The 18,469-nt window shown below is 47.2% G+C and overlaps 1 protein-coding gene across 7 annotated transcripts in view; it reads right to left on the bottom strand.

Moving 5' to 3' along the window:
* LOC144107794 (multidrug resistance-associated protein 1-like) overlaps nt 1–18,469 on the bottom strand; it is a 592,391-nt gene that overhangs the window by 321,269 nt on the left and 252,653 nt on the right. For 6 of the 7 annotated variants that reach the window (XM_077640975.1, XM_077640979.1, XM_077640978.1 and 3 more), the window contains 3 exons: nt 17,796–17,912; nt 12,885–13,013; nt 4,035–4,191 (listed from right to left, as the gene is read on the bottom strand). In XM_077640975.1, the coding sequence (XP_077497101.1) occupies nt 4,035–4,191; nt 12,885–13,013; nt 17,796–17,912 (403 nt within the window). The remainder of the gene's footprint in view (nt 1–4,034; nt 4,192–12,884; nt 13,014–17,795; nt 17,913–18,469) is intronic. The other variant, XM_077640981.1, reaches the window with a different exon arrangement.

The raw sequence follows: 18,469 nt of genomic DNA, 5'->3' as shown, positions 1-18,469 counted from the left end.
CTATCGTGCTATACGGTACTTTTGTTGCGTGACCTCTCCTGTACTCTAGCCTCTGTTGCGTATTGCGTTGCAGTGTTTTGAAGAACACTCTGCATTTGTTATTATAAGGAATATGTAAATCCTTTCTATTGGCCCTTGGTACATAAAGCTATATTTTTTTGTGTGCATTTGACTCCGACCCATTCTCCGGCTTGCGCGAGCGGCGAAACCTAGCGATAAAGCGACCTCCTCCCCCCATCCACTACCTTCTTTGTCAACAGCTGGATTCCGGCTGAGCTCCTTACGCTAAGCCGAGGGCCTCTCATGATAGACCGGGACAGCTACCCCACACGCTCAAATTCCGAAAGCGAAGAGTGCTGTGTTTTAGTTCTCTTATAAACTGTGGATTAGGCATCTTTGAGTTCATCAGAAAATGATGACGTATTTTCCTACGGGCATGAAACATGCGCATGAAGACGGGACACTCCAGCAGACAAGACGTGGTGCTATCAGCTTTGGATCTTAATATTTCCCGCAGGAAAGCAAAAGAGGTGCGAAACTGCACAAATACGAAATCATTAGGACAAAAATAATGATTCGTTAGTCTCCAAACTGACAGGTGGCAGGCTTGATTAATATTACCTGTATATATCGTTTTTTTTTTCTCAACTATTTTTTCAAGAACCTAACCAGGCGGATTTCCGTCGAAGATGTTTTCGTTCATGCCTGCATCTATTGATCAGAAAAAAACTCAATTATACCCCATTCCTTTGTTCTTTGTATTTTCTGATCACTCGCGCTTTTCGAAGACTTGTGCGAAGGCCATTTTTTGTAGTAGTAGTTAAGCCACCTGGCGGCACCAAAGCAAGATCTGCTTCACTCCGTACCTTTGTTGAGAGAGAAAGCAATTTTTATAGTTTTCAGAAGAGCTGCGGGCTGGCAGAACCATAGCGGCGGACGTGGGATGCCCTGGCCTAACTTACGTGGCGTCAGAGTGTTGGCTTCTTTTTAAACACACCTTAACGAGCGCCTCAGATGGGAGTGGAGCCAGTCCCGTCTTATATCTCGTCCTTTCGTCCTTGTCGTTTTTGCGCTATATTTGGAAAGAACTCCAACCAAGGAGCCCAAACAAAGCTTTTATAGCATAAAAGGTTCCCGCTAAACTGGCGCTGCCTACCTTCGAGCTCGTGCCTACGTCAGCCGCTATGGCTGGGTGTTGCTCTGGTGTGCACTCTCAACACACAGTTAACAACAATGCCTTCAAAAGTAGAAGGCGATACAACAGCCGCCTTAGGCCAGTTGGTAGAGCACTATATGTGACATGCAGAGCACGTAGGTTCAGATCCCAGCGCTGCATGTGGTTTTCATTTCTTCCATTTTCTTCGAACTTACCAGGCAAGGCAAAATTCGCTTAGTAATTTTCTCTTAACAGCAAAACGCCGTAATAAGAATATAGGGAAAGCGACATTACCGAGTGCCTTCGCCGGATTTTTTTTAACCTCCAGACTGTTGCGTAAATCAGAGAACATCGAAAAACAAATTCCCCTGGCTTAACCACCCGCTCGATAGCCCTAAAAATTCGCACAAAGGTGGAATTTTTCGGCCATTTTTTTATGGGCTACGTTTGGTGGGAGTGCTTGGCTGATTCGGTCCACATTAATCAGAAATGTTTATCTTCTGTAGTGACGGCGAACCAAAACTGCGGGATTTCTTAGTAATGATGCCGGTAGCGCCATCGTGCGCCCTCTAGACGAACGAGCACAGTACCGTGCGGGGAAGCTGCGGAGAAACTCATCGGACAAACGCAAGGTGCGGGTATTGGGGCAGTTGCGTGCAAAGAGTGTTTTCTGAGCCCAGTTTTGGTTTAAAATATTGCAGGACAATTAATTTTTGTCTTTTAAGAGTGGGACGCGACAGCGTGTTGCAGCGCAGCCAAGGAGTCCACGGAATGACATCGCCCGTTCGACGCGACGCCGTGTCCGTTGCACAAATCGCTCGGAGCCTCTAGTCTCAAAACACAGACGCTGCTCCACACTAGCATTCGCAGGCGGCTGCGGTTCCATCACACCTGTTCAGAAATGAATGACACTTCTCTGAAAGCAGAAAGGTCGCCCACGCGTGTGCCATCTTCCGGGCCAGCGCCTTTCATGACGAGGGGGAGGTTTCAGTGGGTCCCACACGATGGCGCTACGACTGCACACCAATACAGGAGGAAATTTGCAGGAAACGCATGGTAATAATAATAATAATAATTGGTTTTTGGTGGAAAGGAAATGGCGCAGTATCTGTCTCATATATCGTTGGACACCTGAACCGCGCCGTAAGGGAAGGGATAAAGGAGGGAGTGAAAGAAGAGAGGAACAAATAGGTCCGTAGTGGAGGGCTCCGGAATAATTTCGACCACCTGGGGATCTTTAACGTGCACTGACATCGCACAGCACACGGGCGCCTTAGCTTTTTTCCTCCATAAAAACGCAGCCGCCGCGGTCGGGTTCGAACCCGGGAACTCCGGATCAGTAGACGAGCGCCCTAACCACTGAGGCACCGCGGCGGGCACGCATGGTACTCGCTTAATTTCGACTTCTGTAATTTATATGCTCGTATTTACTCATGTACGCTTCTGTACAGACCTCGAAGATACGCTTCTAAGAAACCCCTGCATTCACTAGACGAGCAAACACGGCTCCGAGAAACCTGACTTCACGACCACGTGACACCACGTGACGTGGCGCCGCTGCCATAGGAACGCATCACGTGAGTTCACCGCGCAGCCAAGCCGAGTCTTCGCCGTCGCTACGCCGGTGCTCCACACCCGCGCAGTGGCTGCTCCCTAACCACGTGATGTAGCCGAGCCTCAGCCGGATAAAAACAAATTATCTGCATTTTGACTTCTCCTGAACGTGGTTAGAGATCGAAAGCTGTGGTGTATCGGGCAAGTAGACGCCGTTTAGCGTAACTAACGTTGAGCGCGTTCCACACACACTGTATAGGCAGCGCGCCCACCTTGCTACACTGGCAGGTAGCAGTTAAATTATTTATTGATCGCGAGAGGTTGGTCACCCAATGAACGCTGCGGCCTATTTCTGCAGTGCCGCGGGTCTGCCACAACGTTGTCAGCGCTAATGAATATAGGCCACACCTCTCTCTCACCCCCGCCACATACCTCAAAGTGCGATTGAGGCATGCACTGGCCAAGGGAGCCAGTTATGCACCCTTCCTTTCCTGAAAATTATAGGAGTCTAGAATGTTGTCAATGCCAACGCCAATGACCACAATGAACAGGAGCTGAACGCCACAGCCACCGAATCAAAGGGGAGAGATGAGGATCACCTGCAAATTGAAGCAACTCAGCAGCGCTAGGAGACGCAATATACTCATGCGCTGACTCGCTTGGCTTGGCCTTCCGAAGGCATAAGCCCTCTGCATAAGCAGAGAACCTCGGGAGGAAGATAGGCATTACTGTAACAGAATGTGAAAAGTCCACCCGGCACGTGGCTGCAGCCAGAAGGTTGACACAGATTGCGGGAGTTCAGAGGCAAAGAGCGAAAAGTGCGCGATGTAGAAGCAATAACTTCAAGAAGAGGGCTTAGGCGGGCTGGTTGGTGCATGTGTACGCTATTCTCTTCCGTCCCACCTGTTAACGCTGTTCAGTCGTTTTCATCAACATGCACCAACAAGCCCGACTAAGCCCTATACTATATGGAATGTGTATGCAACCTGTGGAACGTGTAAAGTTCAGGGAGGCGGGATAAGTGCTAGAAATGGTTCTACAAGCATGTAAATTTGACCTTTACGTATTGGTTCTCACGTGAGGTATGCTTTACAAATTTGACCAGTAAACTGCTGGCGCCAAGAGCGCTACTTTATTGCTTACAAGCCGTAAGCTGCAGCGAGTAGGAACTAGCCCATAATAGGAGAGCAGCAAGGGGAATGCAAAGAACGGTACGGCTGGAGTAAACACTCGGCCAGTGGTGCGTCGTTCACTTTTGCGATTGCGGCTCTCTCACTAACTATCAGAGGGTCAATGGGGCGAAAGGAAGCGACTTGGGCGTTACCCTCGCGAAGACGACTCCCTGCATGAGCACCTGGAAGCGCTCGCTGAATGCGGAGCAGAGGTGGTTCATGTAGCACGTCAGCGCCGCCTCCCCGACGCAGGTGGCCACGAAGAGCACTACGGTGGACGACAGGTGACCGGTGCCCGCGATAAGGCTCCTGCGATCCCACAACCGCGCTCACTATTAGCAACTTTGTATCCATGGCTGCACAACCACTGAGGACAGTTCATGGCGTGCGTGTCCTTCGTGTGCAGGGGCAAGGGCACCATTTCACCATCTTATCTATTTATTTGGGAGATACTGCGGTCTCGGAAGACCAAGCAGATGGGAGCATACAGATGCAAATTTTAACACAGCGGTGCTTACAGAAGCATACCTATAACGTGAACTTGGTTCAAGAGAAGCAGACACTAAAAGCTGCTATCCACAGAGGCTTATCAAGAGCACAAGAAACACATCAACAGAACAAAATTATTATCAGAATATACATTCGTAACAAGGGCTTACGAAAAAAAACGGTGAACAAAATAAAAAGTTTAAGGACCCATTCTCACAGCCGGCCTCCTCTACGGCGCGGCGGCGACGGAGCCGAAACCCGCGGTAGCAACGGAGCGGCGCGGTGTTCTAATCGAAAGAGGCGCCGGCAAAGCACTTGTGGTGGGCGCTCGCTTCTCCCACGTGAATCTACGCCACTGCCTTATTTTTTTCTCCCACGTGGGGAAAAAAAATAACAGCGGCGCCGGGGTCCGAAGGAGATGCCGAAGGTGCGCTGAAAGTCGTCTGTCGTCTGCTTGCGTCGCTTTGCTTGGCTATTATCGCAGAAAAAAACAATGCGATCTTCCAAGCTGTGGCAAAAGTTTGAAGTTAGTTGAATAACTTTGCATAACTCAAAAGTTTTTACAGCGAAAAACCACGCGTACAGCAACAAAACATAGTTATGCGAATATAACAAGCTACTATTAAAGCGCTGCGCGCACTACAGTCACATTATTGTGGCCAATATGAACGAAATCGAACATATGTAGGGGGAAATATACTCTGTTATCAATACAGCGATGGTTTGCTGGGGCTTGCTAGATTGGTCTTTATACTAACGTTCGAGAATTGGGCTAGCAAAACAGTTCGGAGAATATTTTACCAGTACCGGCTAATACACTTGCAAATTTTCAGATTTTTCTCTATAGCAGAACTCAATGAGTGTCTGAAAGAGATAAATCCGTCATGCTAGTAACATTCCATACCGGTTTGTTTTGCTGACATTCCTGTCTGTTTTAATGCGTTTTATTCTGATATGCATCCATGTGTACAACCATATCTGTCGCAAATGCTTGTATTTTACAGTTGTGTGTTTACTGTATGTGCTCGCACTAGCCAATGTTTTGTTGAGTAAAGGGATGAATATTTGCCCTACCTTTCTCTCTCTCTCTCTCTCCATGTAAGTAGAACAGGTGTACAGCTAGATGTAACACGTTTATAACAATCGAAGGAGTGTCCTAGGCGCGTAAAATGGGTTCAGTAGTGCTGAGGGTCGTGCGGCCTACTCTGCAGTATCTATTCAAGGCGCTACTTGTTTCAGTCCGGTGTGCGTATATGACATTGAAGTGACCTTCGCATTTAGCGATTTCATAGCAACAGATTTATGTCAGATGACAAGCATAATTTGATTATGGCCAATGGGATTGTGTCTCCAAATTAGACCCGGGTCGTTTCCGAAGTGTTGCCCATCCCACCCCCCAAATTTGACCTTTATTGATTTGAACCAAAATCAATTTTCAAGGTAATTTCAATAAGGTCAATACGATGGCAGTCTCTAAATTTGACCCGGGCCAGCCCCGAAATTTGACTTCGGTCGATTTGGACCAACCATAACTGAGCGGCCAGCCATATTGAGCGTGCAACGATAAGTGAGCGTGGCCGACACGATGACGACCTCGAAATCTGGTACGGGCCATTGCCAAAATGCTTTCACTCGACCTTTGGTATGATCATAATTAAACCCTGCCTAACTTTCTTTTTGGCACTGCATAGTCGATTAATTAGTTTGGACTGACTAGGAAGCTTTTTAAATATTAACTTCTTGTTTGCAGCAAAGCACCGTCCGAGTAATTTTTTCTTCAAGCTCTGAAAGATAGCGCGAGAAATCCAAATACACAACAGTGGGCTACTTGAGTGCAACAGCTGTAAATTCGCTTAATGTATATCCCGCGCCCAGTGCAAACACAGAACTCATCGGACACTCGTTCACCTGCAACGCCTCGTACATTGCCAAATGAAATAAAACCGTCATCCGCTCTCTGCCACTTGGCAGCGGGCGCTTTTCGGGGCGCAAGACGCGTGCATCTCCCAACGAAGAAAAGAAAAAAAAAAGGGGGGGGGGGCTTTTTTTTGCGCCTGCGCACCCACGCACCCACGCGCCGGCGCACCGCCGCCGCCGAAAGCCCGTTTCACATGCTGTGACGGGACCGAAAATATCCGGTATAGTCGGTGAGGCCGCAGTGCGACTTTCGGTCACTGCTTTCACATGCGACACCGACACAACCAATTCGGTCGGAGGGACAGGCAAGGTTTCTTGATGTTTGCATAGGCAACCCATTATTAAACGCGACAGAAACATCACACAGAATGTGTCGATGATTTTATGACCAGCCTATTTTTAGATGCAAGGCATTATTCCTTGTTTTGATTAGAACAAACAGTTTTGCTTCCACGGCGGTAACAGTTCCCACGTCACCGCACGTCGCACGCCGTCTCGGCGCTACCCAAAGGTCAGTCGCAGAGCGAACACACCGGCGCTGCGACTGAATACCAACCGGACGGAACTCGATCGGAAGCCGTCTACGAACTGACCGACAGCCCTCCCCAGTCGCAGACCGACAGAATTCGCAGTGTCGCAGGCGAAAATCGCATGTGTGTGAAACGGACCGAAGGCGCGATAGGGAAACCGCGATAGGGAAGCCGCGACGCTCGCCAGCGGCATCTCACGCTCGCAGCCCGCAAGCCGTGGGTCACGTGAGGCGAGCTCGCGCTGTGAATGGCACGTTTTTTGTGGGGCGGGGCTCCGTCGCCGCCGCTCGGCGGAAATGTAGAGCAGGGCCCAGCGGCATCGGCCGCCCGATTTGGGGGGGGGGGGGGGGGGGGGGGGTGGAACCAGTCCAAAAACATCCCCCTCCGTCGGCTCCCGCAGCGTCGGAGGCGACGGAGGAAGCGAAAAACCGGCTGTGAAAATGTGGCCTAACACAGAGCTGCGCTTGTGCTAAATAATCACAATTACCTACATCACAAAAAACCTGGAGCGTACATAGAGACTGAAACACAGTGGTTAAAGCACACACAAAATTTTTCGAAGAAAAACTGTTGGAGGCAGGTCATTCCACTCGGTTATTGTTCGCGAAAAGAATGAAGACGAACAAATTTGTGCGCGCGGCATATGAGAGCAAATTGTGGACGTGACAATGCCTGGATGAACGTGATGGAAAGGGCATAATGTAAGTGTTCGAGTTAAGGTTTTGGCGCTTTGCTCAAGTGGCAAATAAAACTTAAGAGAACTGCTTGTTGGACTAGTTGGTAAATGATCATTATAACTTAAAGGCGCCAAAACCCCCGCACACACACACGACCGAAGAAAACGGGACACAGCGCCACTCACAATTGGTTTAATTTGCAGAAACCATGTACAGATATATATATATATATATATATATATATATATATATATATATATATATATATATATATATATATATATATATATATATATATATATATATATATATATATATATATATATATATATATATATATATATATATATATATATATATATATATGTGCCAGCGCCTGCACAAGGAACATATTCACCCATCAAGTCGTACGCGATAAGCATCGCTCAGAAAACTTTTTCCCGCCCTATACAAAGATATAAATGTTTCGCTGAAGCACAGACGTCCTTTCTTGCTGATGTAGAACGCCTCAATGAGTTCTCTGCCTTTCGCATTGCTACTCCTGGCAAGAATCCGCAGGTTTAAATGCATGGCTTACAAGAGCGTCAAGAGCAAGGTCTTATATGCTTAGGTAAATTAGGGCCCTCTTTATTTTGTTCCACGTTCTTTTCATGTTCTCTGATCCGCTTAAGTCGCGCAAGTCACTGAAGTCACGCAATTTTATTTCTGAATTCAAGAATTTGATTACAAAACATAAAACTGAGCAGTGGAGAAGACACAGGAGAAAAGAGAACAGGACGAGCTCGGACTAACAACTGAGAGTTGAGCTCGTCAAGGGATCCCATACCACCAAAGCGTACTGGAGTTTTGTCAGAATGAATGCTCTATTGGCTTGGAGTTTTTATTCCGAGGGCGCCTGTTTTAACTTATGTCGTAGAAAGTCAGCCAAGTCTGCGTGTAGCCAAAGCGAAAGACCACGAAAGGGTGTTAGTATGTGTTGCCATTAACTTGGTATGAAAAGAGATAGGGACGTTTTTGCTTTGTGACGCGAAGTATCACTTTTTTAGGAGTTTCACGTCATAGTCGACTTCGCACACCATTAACTCATTTTTGTGAAACTGGTAAGTAGGATTTTTTTATCATTATCGCATGTTATACGCTTAAAAAGAGGGCAATCATCTGCAAACAGGCGGATGTTGAGATCAGAATGAATTTCAGTAGTTATGTGATTAGCGTATAATAGGAAAAGAATAGGCTCTATGTATAGGCCCTATGATGAAACTAAGCTGTTGACGACGTTTTAACCGGGATGCGTAAGTCGAGAAAAATGTAATGTTTCCCATTTCATTGTATAGCATTTAGGGTGTAGACTTGCAGAAATCATCCGGTTTCATCGTAACAGATTTCCCTGATTGTCAGTACCGCCAAATATAAAAATATGGGGACAAGAATGCTGGACTACATTCCACTGGGTTATCATATGGGATTATACTAACTAGACTTACTGTTCCATATTAATCTGCCTGCTAATCCAGGCCAATTCTAACTCATCCACTTAAATTTATTCCTTGGGGTCGACCTACCTCATAAATTTGGAGGTCCTATAGAATTTTTCGCGGTGGCCAACTTTCAAATGCTAACGCATTTTCTTTACGAATGTGGTGAAGAAACACCCGTTTCTTTTTATCTTTCCCCCTTTCTTATTCCCTTCATTAACATTACGGAGCAGATGTCCACCAGATGTCACAATGCATGGTACAGGTGTCCACCAATTGAAAGACTGGTACCGCGTCTTGTCCTTTAAATACTTATAATGTCTGACAGATGCATTTCAAGATGCTTGGCGGCGTCTTATGCACTGCGTCACTCCGACACCGAAGGCTGCGCGATACACGCGTTGCGTGCGCACGGGATGACCTCGGATGGGTGGATGTAAGTTAGCAGCGTCTCTTCGAAACGGAGTGGTGGCCGGTGCCACTATGCCCTGTATGTCTTTTTCCTTTTATTCAGTGTCCTAATAAGAATGAAGTGCTGCGCACGGCTGGCGGGAGCTGTAGGCTGATCGACTGATGGATTGGACGCTCTGCCACAAAAGCGAGGCGCGTGTCTTGTGGCTTTCGTTTTTCTTTTTCCTGTAGAGTTTCCTAGTATTAGCGCGTCAATTCTTTGAGCAGGTACATTGAAATAGCCCTAATTGCCGGCTTCCTTGCCCTATAGTCAAGGCATATATGGTAATACCTGTGCGCGTACTCACCTCAATACGAGCATGCGTTTTGAGCTCATTGCTCAGATATGGAAAAGTGCAGTGCGATTTGCTCCCGCTCTATCATTCTGCCGCAGAATGTATTTAGTGGCGCATCGGAACAGATTTCAAAAAGAGAAAAAAAATAAGATTTTGTTTTCTTAGCGTAGTCGTATTACGTTAATCAAGTTTTTTTTCGGCAGCATCCTCTGGGACGTTATCTGTTCTGATTTTGCTCTGACCCGCCTATTATAAAACTGTGACGTGAGCTTGAGAATGCACTTCTGGAGGTTGGGGGTAGGATTGTTGGGGAGGGCGGGCGAGATTCTTCTTGAGTCAGAGATTTCTCTGCCCACATAGTTCCCAACGCCGCATAGCAGCAATGCGACGTCACCCAAATAGCCCGTTGCTGACGCTATTGAAAGAGAAACTGATAAGGAAAAATTAAGGTGTAGTTCATTAGCGACGCGGTGGCCTGGCTGTCTGAGTTGAATCTCAGATTTCTGCCCTGCACGGGATATCTCAAGGTAAGAACACCAGCGTGCCCTACAGTGACTGCCGCTCCAACACTGGTCCCGTCAATGCACTTGATTCAAATGCGCCTCACTCCAGTGATGTAACTATACTGGAATCGGTTTTGAGACTGTTGGAATTCCGTATCGTTCAGACGCATTCAAATACAAACTCATGCAGGTAACTCACGGTGTAAAGACAGAAAAAAAGAAAACTTCTGGAGAGACACTTAAGCCTGCTTACGTGTGGGAATTCGAAAGCTTTACTAGGTGCATTGTTTAAGCGTAATGTTTGTACATGCATTAAGTTCTTTTCTACGATTTTATGTGTTTGAGTATTGACTGCGAATCAGACCGCAAACATTCGCACCCTGTCGCAGCACGGCGATGAGTTTAGACGGGCTTACATGCCATACACGCAAGGCTTGGACGTTTGTGTCCACCCTCACAATTGCGATGTATAACATCACCCGCACACGCATACGCACTACTGACACCACCCGAAACGCTGTACGACGAACCGTCGCCTCAAAATTTTGATACGAAAGTCTCGGAAGGCAAACAATTGAAGACACATATGTCGTTGGCTCGATTCCATGTCACCAGGTAGCCTCCTAATTGACAAGCGCATGTAGGCTATATTGAACGAGAACCCGCATGACACCGCGCAATGCTACAGACAAACGGCTGCCTCAAAAACTTGGTGAGAATGTCGGGAAAGCGGGTGCCTCATGGAGGTGGGCCAGTGTCGAGGATATATAGATGAATGAAATGTATAGGATTGTCTAAAGTGGCGGTGCTCTGCATGAAGTGTGCGTCAAACGCCGCTTGATGACGTGAACCTATTTTTTTTTGCTATTACTGTAATTTTCTGTACCATGTGCGAGTACACACGCACATACGCCGCCGGCTTTCCTCATAATAGAACTAGTAATGCTTTCGCAATAAATTTCAAGCAGTGCAACATTTGAGGGATGTCGCCTTTGAATTTCAATGTGCCTTCGCACTTCTCTGGCTCTTCCGCCACTTCGCAAGAAACAGGCCGGGACAGGTATGCCCAGCGTCGGCGCGCAAAATAGCGAAGGAAAGAACGAAGCCTCCCCTTCGCGCGCCTACGGGGCTTGTCCTCCCCTTACGGCTTTCGAGCACCGCCAATCTGACACTGTCACTTCTATGGTCAGCCCTTCGTTTCTTTTGATCACCCACGTCATTTCCTGGATTGCCCATCTATCACTACTGGAGAGTAATGCAGCAGTAATTAACGGGTTGAATTTTGCACCATCCAATAGTGATAACATTGCACTTCAAAGTTGCTTCATCCGAGGCGGCATTTTCTATATTAGTTGAAAGGATTCATGAAGCGGTCACTTTTAGTAAATTGTTTTTTTTGAAACCTCTCGGCATAAATCTTGGAGAGTTGCATTTGAGTGCATTCCGTACTATAATATATAAAAAACGAGTGATACAAAGCGCCCAAAAAAAGCAGGATGTTTCTGGTTTTGACTTTGTACCTTTTAGAACAAGTGGCAGAGGGGAATCAGGAAAATGATGATGTATTAAGCTCATCACGAAATAGAATCGGATGGCTTCGATGGAGTTAAGTGGTGAGGATGCAAACTCCCATGCATCGCTTGTTCGAAGTATACTGTGTGTACTGCGATTTCACCACGTTTTAAATTCAGCAAAACTCAATTTGCAATATCTCTTAGCGTCTAAGGATCACAGAAGCACTTAATGTCAGACGTTCTCCACGCTTTAATGTTGTTTTATGTATGCGCCAGTTGTAAAGATTTCTACCTATTATTCATCTCTAGTCATTTAAAGATAATAATTGCTTACAAACGTGATGCAAGAAGTACAAGAGCTCTGCGTTTAGTAGGAAAAAGCTCACAAACGGGCGGCTGAAATATACTCTAGTTCACATCTCCCAGCTATCTGTCGGGCAACGGCCAACGACACACTTCTATATCTACTTCCCCTACATCGCCCTGAAAACAACTTCATCCAAGGCTTGCCAGTACAGAGAATCGACGACACGGCTCTTCCGGCTATGATGATGTTTGTTCAGAACGGAAAGAAGTACTTACTGCTCACCATAAAACTCGATTGCTTTTCTTCTCGTCACTCAATTCAAGCTCGTGACGACGGCGATACCGAAAGGTCTCCGTGATAGCCGCGTGTAGCTTAGCTAGCGTGATCGGGCGCCAACAAACTGCCCTGACATCACCAGTTTGATGTGGAAACAGTCTGCGGTGGCGATAAAGTTCTTGGCCCATTGTACGACCGAAAAGGTTTGTTTTCAGTGTAAGTAACATCTTTGTCAACAGAAAGAGGTTAATCCGAGAATAGAAGCCACGATCAATTTGTCCTCGGTGTCCCCTGAACAGCATCAGACACACGACCAAAGCTGTCGCCATTGTGGAACACGTGCTTAACCTAGGACGAGATCAGCTGCGCTAGGAGCCTGATAAGTTCGACGCCTTCACTTATCTCATTTTCGCAACATTCGCCCCCGTTCTGTGATCGTGCTGAGCCGCAGTCACAGAGATACCGGCTGGGAATGCATCGCCTGCAGTTAAAAGCGACAACACAAAGACAACCGACCTCTCCGTTCGGAAGGCAAGCATACAGAAAGAACACCGTTTGCCACCCTTACTCCAATAACAGCGTCCTGGCCGTCAAGCAGGCGTAGTAGCCCAAGTGAGTCATTATCACCCAGAAGGCGTCCACCCACACCAACCGGAACACCGAACGAGTGAAATGGCTCGCTCTTTCAGCGCGTCTCCTGCATGGGAAAAAAAAGGTGCAATCTTCAGGTCAAGTTCGTGTTTAGAAGAACTTCTTGTTTTGCTGGTTGGTGCATGGTTATTATAAAAGACGATTTGCGCACACATAAAAGACAGGCACACGAAGAACACAGGAAGACGGAAAGAGCGGCAACTATCAAATGGTTTTATTAACAGCACTGAGGTTGATTTAGGCAGTGTGCACACGTGCCTAACAAGTGGAAAAGCGAGAGAAGGATGGCAAATCAAGCCTGTGCACGTGTCAACAAAATCCGCAATATACAGCATTACGGAGGTATCACTGACACTTCCCTATTGCTGAGAAAAGGCGATAACTGTATCAGTGATACTTCCGTAATGCTTTTAAGCCCGCGACGTGATTTATTGAGCTCACAAATAGTGTGCGTCATATTGTTTAAGAAAAACAAAACGTAAACGTCTTTGAGTGTATGTCACCTCCATGCATTGCGAGTCCCCTGCAAAGCCACGCTTAGGCCCCGTTAGATCGCAAGGCCGCATTTCATTGAGCCCTCATTCGATCCTCCGCTGCGTGTTCGCTCAGCAACGGAAAATAAAATGACACATCGAGTGATGTCAAGAAAGAGGAGGAAAGTAGAATAAGCTACGGAAAGAACGCGTCTTGATGATATTATAGTCGACATAAAAGAGATGGAACACGAGAAGGGAGGAAAACACGTACGCGGTGTTCTTTTACGTAAGACAGTGGTTTACGGAAGGACGCAAACATAGCTTAAAGCAGAGTCAGGTTTCAGGTAAGATAAGGAAACTGAGCGGCCAGGGCTAAAGTTGGATACATGTATTGGGCGATCGATGACCGAAGGCTGTGTCGTGCAGGTCAGGCAGAGATGGGCAAATGCCCTCATTTTGATGTAATTAAGAACGTCTTGTACAGCACAGCGTCGTGAACAACCAGCGGTACAGTCCAGGCACAGACCAGAGGCCGCCGTCAGTCCAGAACACGCACGAGGGACGAAGCGTTCGGCGCTCGAGCCTCGCAGTGTTCGGCGCTTCTCGTCGTCTTCTTCGTTGAGCGCCAGCCTCTGAAGATTCTAAAGCCCGTGTCCAGCCTTACAATTCCCCCCGGTCGAAAGGGCGCTATCCTGGCGGTCTAGGGCGATGTGACGACGGCGGGGTCGTGATATGGTTTGAGGCAGGTCGTGTGGACGATGGCGCGGCCTCGGCGACGATGATCAGGGAATGGCGCAAGGGGTTCGATGAGGTAATTGACGGGGGATGTCTGTTGAAGAATACGGTAAGGTCCCTGGTGCTTTCTAACAAGTTTGGATGAAAGGCCGGGACCTGAGGAGGGTTCCCAGAGCCAGATCAAAGAGTCGGGAAGGAAGCGGGAGGAAGTGCAGGCGGATCACGGGTGCTTTTCTGCAGCTGCTGGGCGTGAGAAGAGAAGGACCGGGCAAGCTGTCGGCATTCTTCGGCATAAGTTACGGCTTGAGAAAGAGTTGTAAATTCGGGACAATCAGGGCGGTAAGGTAGAATGGTGTCCATTGTGCAAGAAGGCTCACGGCCATACACTGACTTTTTCTCACTCACCCTCAATTTCGAATCCGTGACCCTCCCTAATCCTCGCCCTCATTTTGAAAAGTTAACCAGCCCTACCTCGCCCTCATTTTGACTTCGAAAACTCTGCTGGCCCTACCTCACCCTCGCCCTCACATCGTCTGCCCTCCCTCAACATCATCCTCACTAACAGTCGTTTTAAAACTTGAGTTTTTTTTTAGTCGACAACTTCAGGCGATATTACTGAGTGATAAACATACAAGAAAAGCCCTCAGGCCACTATTAGACGAGAGGCTAGATGTTTATATTGTGCGTGTACGTGTGCGTGTACGTGTGTTGTTTGAGCTATTTACGTGAGACAAACCTGGACAGTTAGGAACTGAGCCCCAAAATACCACTCTGTCTTTACCTTTGGCCCGCACAGCCTGCATACATGTGCCCTGCACTTCGAACATTTCATTGTTATCTTTATTTATTTATTTACTCAATTTATTTTACCCTCCGGGCCACTAAGGCCTTCTAGAAGGGAGTGGATACAAAAAGTGAAATAAATTTACCGCAATTCATGCAATTGATGCTCTGCTCAATTGAGCCCGCGCGTTGTTGTTGTGTGTACAAAAACTAATGTACGCCAAGAATATTTAGAAAACAATGCAGTAGCGTTTACCACGACAATTACAATAAGTGCTAAGCACAGAATAGACTCACCACAAGGAAAGTTTGCAGGTCGCATATTCACCATTAGCCGGTGACATTGCGATATCACTGGGTATTCTGATTTTCACTGCTTCTACTCTCCCGCCATTTCTTGCGGTTTACTGCATGCTGCTCTGGGTGACGCTTCCGCGCGCACGGATGGAACATGATGAAGACCACGCTTTCAAACTACGGCGTGAGGGACTGGCAGTTTAACACGCGTGAACGGGGGTACCTGACTAAGTCGACAAATTTGCAAGCACAGCTCGAGAGCTTCGCAGTTCCCGACTCCGAGCTTCTTGTTCATCTGAGAAAAGCGTATGAACCGACCGACTTCAAACCGGAGTGGCACTAGCTCTTGGTAATGTGCTCCGCCTTAACTCGCGGATAGTGTTCTGTTGCTCTGTCTTTTTGCGATGTATTTCGTGGCGTTTCCTGAATGCTTTGTATTTAATTTAGTCAGTGTAAATAGAATATATTATCAATGTAATAAATATCATGCTTTAAAAAAGCTGTAGCAATGGCGTATCGCCTGAAATAGCTGCCAGCGGAACTGATTTTTTAGCACCGCCGCGGTTTCGGATTCCGCTTCCCTAGGAATGAAGTTTTTTATTTGTTTAGTGTCTTCCCCCACAGTGCGATGGCGGCTTTCCGCTGCAGTGAGGCTCTTATGCTGTCGTTAAAAATAAAAGAAAGATTATTCAGGGCACTTGAAAATCAGACGGGTAGGTAAAAGCAGCATTTGGGCTGAATAAGGTAATCACTAACTACCAGAGTCTGGAGTGAGCGATTCTTGTGGTCGCCATTTTAGTGCCCTAGCGCTTCCACTCCGCCAAAAAGCGGTTGTCTGTCCAAAGCCTGCTTCTAGCACGTGGGCCACCTTGGTCACGTGACGCCGTGACGTCATCGCAAGCTGCCAACCGGACTGCGAGCAAACTGCTCACCGTGGCAGTTCAATTAATGATTAGTCGCAAAAGAGTCCTCAGGAACAACATGGGTCTCACTAGCCCCGCCGACGGCAGCACCTGCCATCGCAGGGCAGTGGCGCGCAGCCTAACTGTTGTACTTCTGCGCCAGGAGCGGAACCAGGGCTTCCACGGAGCTGTGAATGCAGAGAATGACCAATTCTACCGCAGCAGAAGTCTAATATGATGCACTGTCACGCAAACTTACATCGTATGATATATAATCCAAAGTAAGCCAGTTCATGTCAAGGAAAAGCATAGAAAGTCAAGTTAAACCATGATAAACCAGGGCTAATGGTGCAAGAGCAAGATAATTCGTGGTCAACCCCAAGCTAAACCACCCACGTTTTTTTCTTTTCAACGTCTACGCATTACCCAAAGGCTGGATGTCAATTCCCTACCATGCCTGCAAGAGATTTGCTTCATAAAATCAGGCGCGATAACGTGGCCATGCGTCTCACCAGGGAGAGAAATAAACCAGGATGATTTTCCGGATATTTGGAGAGGAGTACAACATATTGATTTTTCCAACATCGTACAATGCAAGGCTGCTGCTTTATTTTCATGGTAAGACTACAGTAGTTGGCTTTGCCCACCACATTGCGGCAGCATTTTCCTATGTTGCAATTCTAGCGAAAATAGAAAATAGAAAGAATATACTACTGTACTTGAACTACTCAGAGTGTGAACGAATATATTCTACTTCAACATCACCAAAAGGCTTTGATTTGACAGTGGAACTTCTTTTGGAAGCACTTTTTGCCTTGCAGCCAGTTCTTTGAACCATCACTAAGCTGAAATTGGACTTCTTCCCGGGAAACAAGGCTTAGAACTTGTAAATTCAACAGCCTTAGTAGGTATAATTTCTACATGTTTTACTCTTCACTCTGATCATCTAACAGACTCGGGGCTGATAATGAAAATGTTGACTGCGGCGCGACGGCTCCGCGACCAGGCGCACGACCTGGCCTGTGCCCCTTTGTCGGAGCACTATACGCGGTGTTTCACCTAAGACTGTGGAGATTTTTTTTTTAAATGAGCTTTTTGAATTAGAAGAGCGTTTTTTGGCATAGCATTGCCAGTTGTGTAGTACATCGCGGTGACGGAGAAGACGTGCGGCTCTCTGCCTTTCGTGTTTGCCTCGTGTACCCCTAGATTGCAGAAACTACGTCCACCACGGGAACATTCACCCTAAGAAGTAGCGCTTTAAAACGGGAAGTCATAACGGGCTGCGCAGACAATAAACGTTAGTCTGGAGTACGGTCAGGGCCACCACTATCGTCCCCAGACAATAAGTAAATCATGCCCTTCCTCGCCCTCACCCCATCGTGTGTTCCCTCCCTCGCCCTCACCTCATGTCTTCCCTCCCTCGCCCTCACCTCACCATCTCCTTTCTCCCTCACCCTCGTCCTCACGAATTTTCTTGCGCCCATTCTCCCTCACCCTCACCTCACCTCACCGAGTGAAATCCTCATGAGGTGAGGGCGAGGACGCCCTCATGAGGGTACGAGCTCGTGAGGATGCCCATCTCTGTGCAGCTGACGTAGCTGAGAGGATAGCAATGAAGACCATGACAATGCTCACCCTTCCACTGGCCAGTCGAAAGCTTCTTTTGTTGCCGGCGCGCAAAGCATTCTCTTGCTTACCTTCGGAAACTGCTTTATATCTGCGGCTTTTGAAACGATTATAGTCTTCAAGCTCCTGCAAAAAGAAAGAACGTGCGCGTCAGACTCAGCAGGCACGCGTAGAAAATGGCTTCGTAAGAGGGGTATTTACCACGAAACAGCGCTTCGCACAAACAAGGTCGTCCTATTGTGGTAATATGAATTTCCGGGTAACCTGGGGCATGAAGCTCACCCTACATCGGGCAGACCACCCGACGTGTAGACGAGAGAATAACGGAAACGCGGGCGGCCATCTTGCTGTCCATTGCAAGAAATGCTAAAAATCTCACTGCTCTGTTGCTGGTCGGCAAGAATGCGGTTTCCAATGTGAACTCATGAGTGAGAGATAAGCGCATGTGCGAAATAAAAACACCAGAGGGAAGTGATTGAAGCATGGCTTATATCTAGAGGCTGTGAATGGTGCGTGAGTACGCCATCAATGTCCTTATCAGGTAAAGAAATTGCCTTTTTGGACGGCGGCATTAAACGATATTATACTTTGGATTTCCCATGACCTCCTGGTTTTGATGGTATCTTAGAATTCCTTTTACCGCCGACACTGGTTATTGTTGTTCCTGTCTTTTTGTTTTTGTC

This window comes from Amblyomma americanum, chromosome 10 (genome assembly GCF_052857255.1).
Source record: "Amblyomma americanum isolate KBUSLIRL-KWMA chromosome 10, ASM5285725v1, whole genome shotgun sequence".
NCBI lineage: Eukaryota > Metazoa > Arthropoda > Arachnida > Ixodida > Ixodidae > Amblyomma > Amblyomma americanum.
Note: the sequence above shows the minus strand (reverse complement) of the source record. Positions and strands in the feature narration are given on the sequence as shown.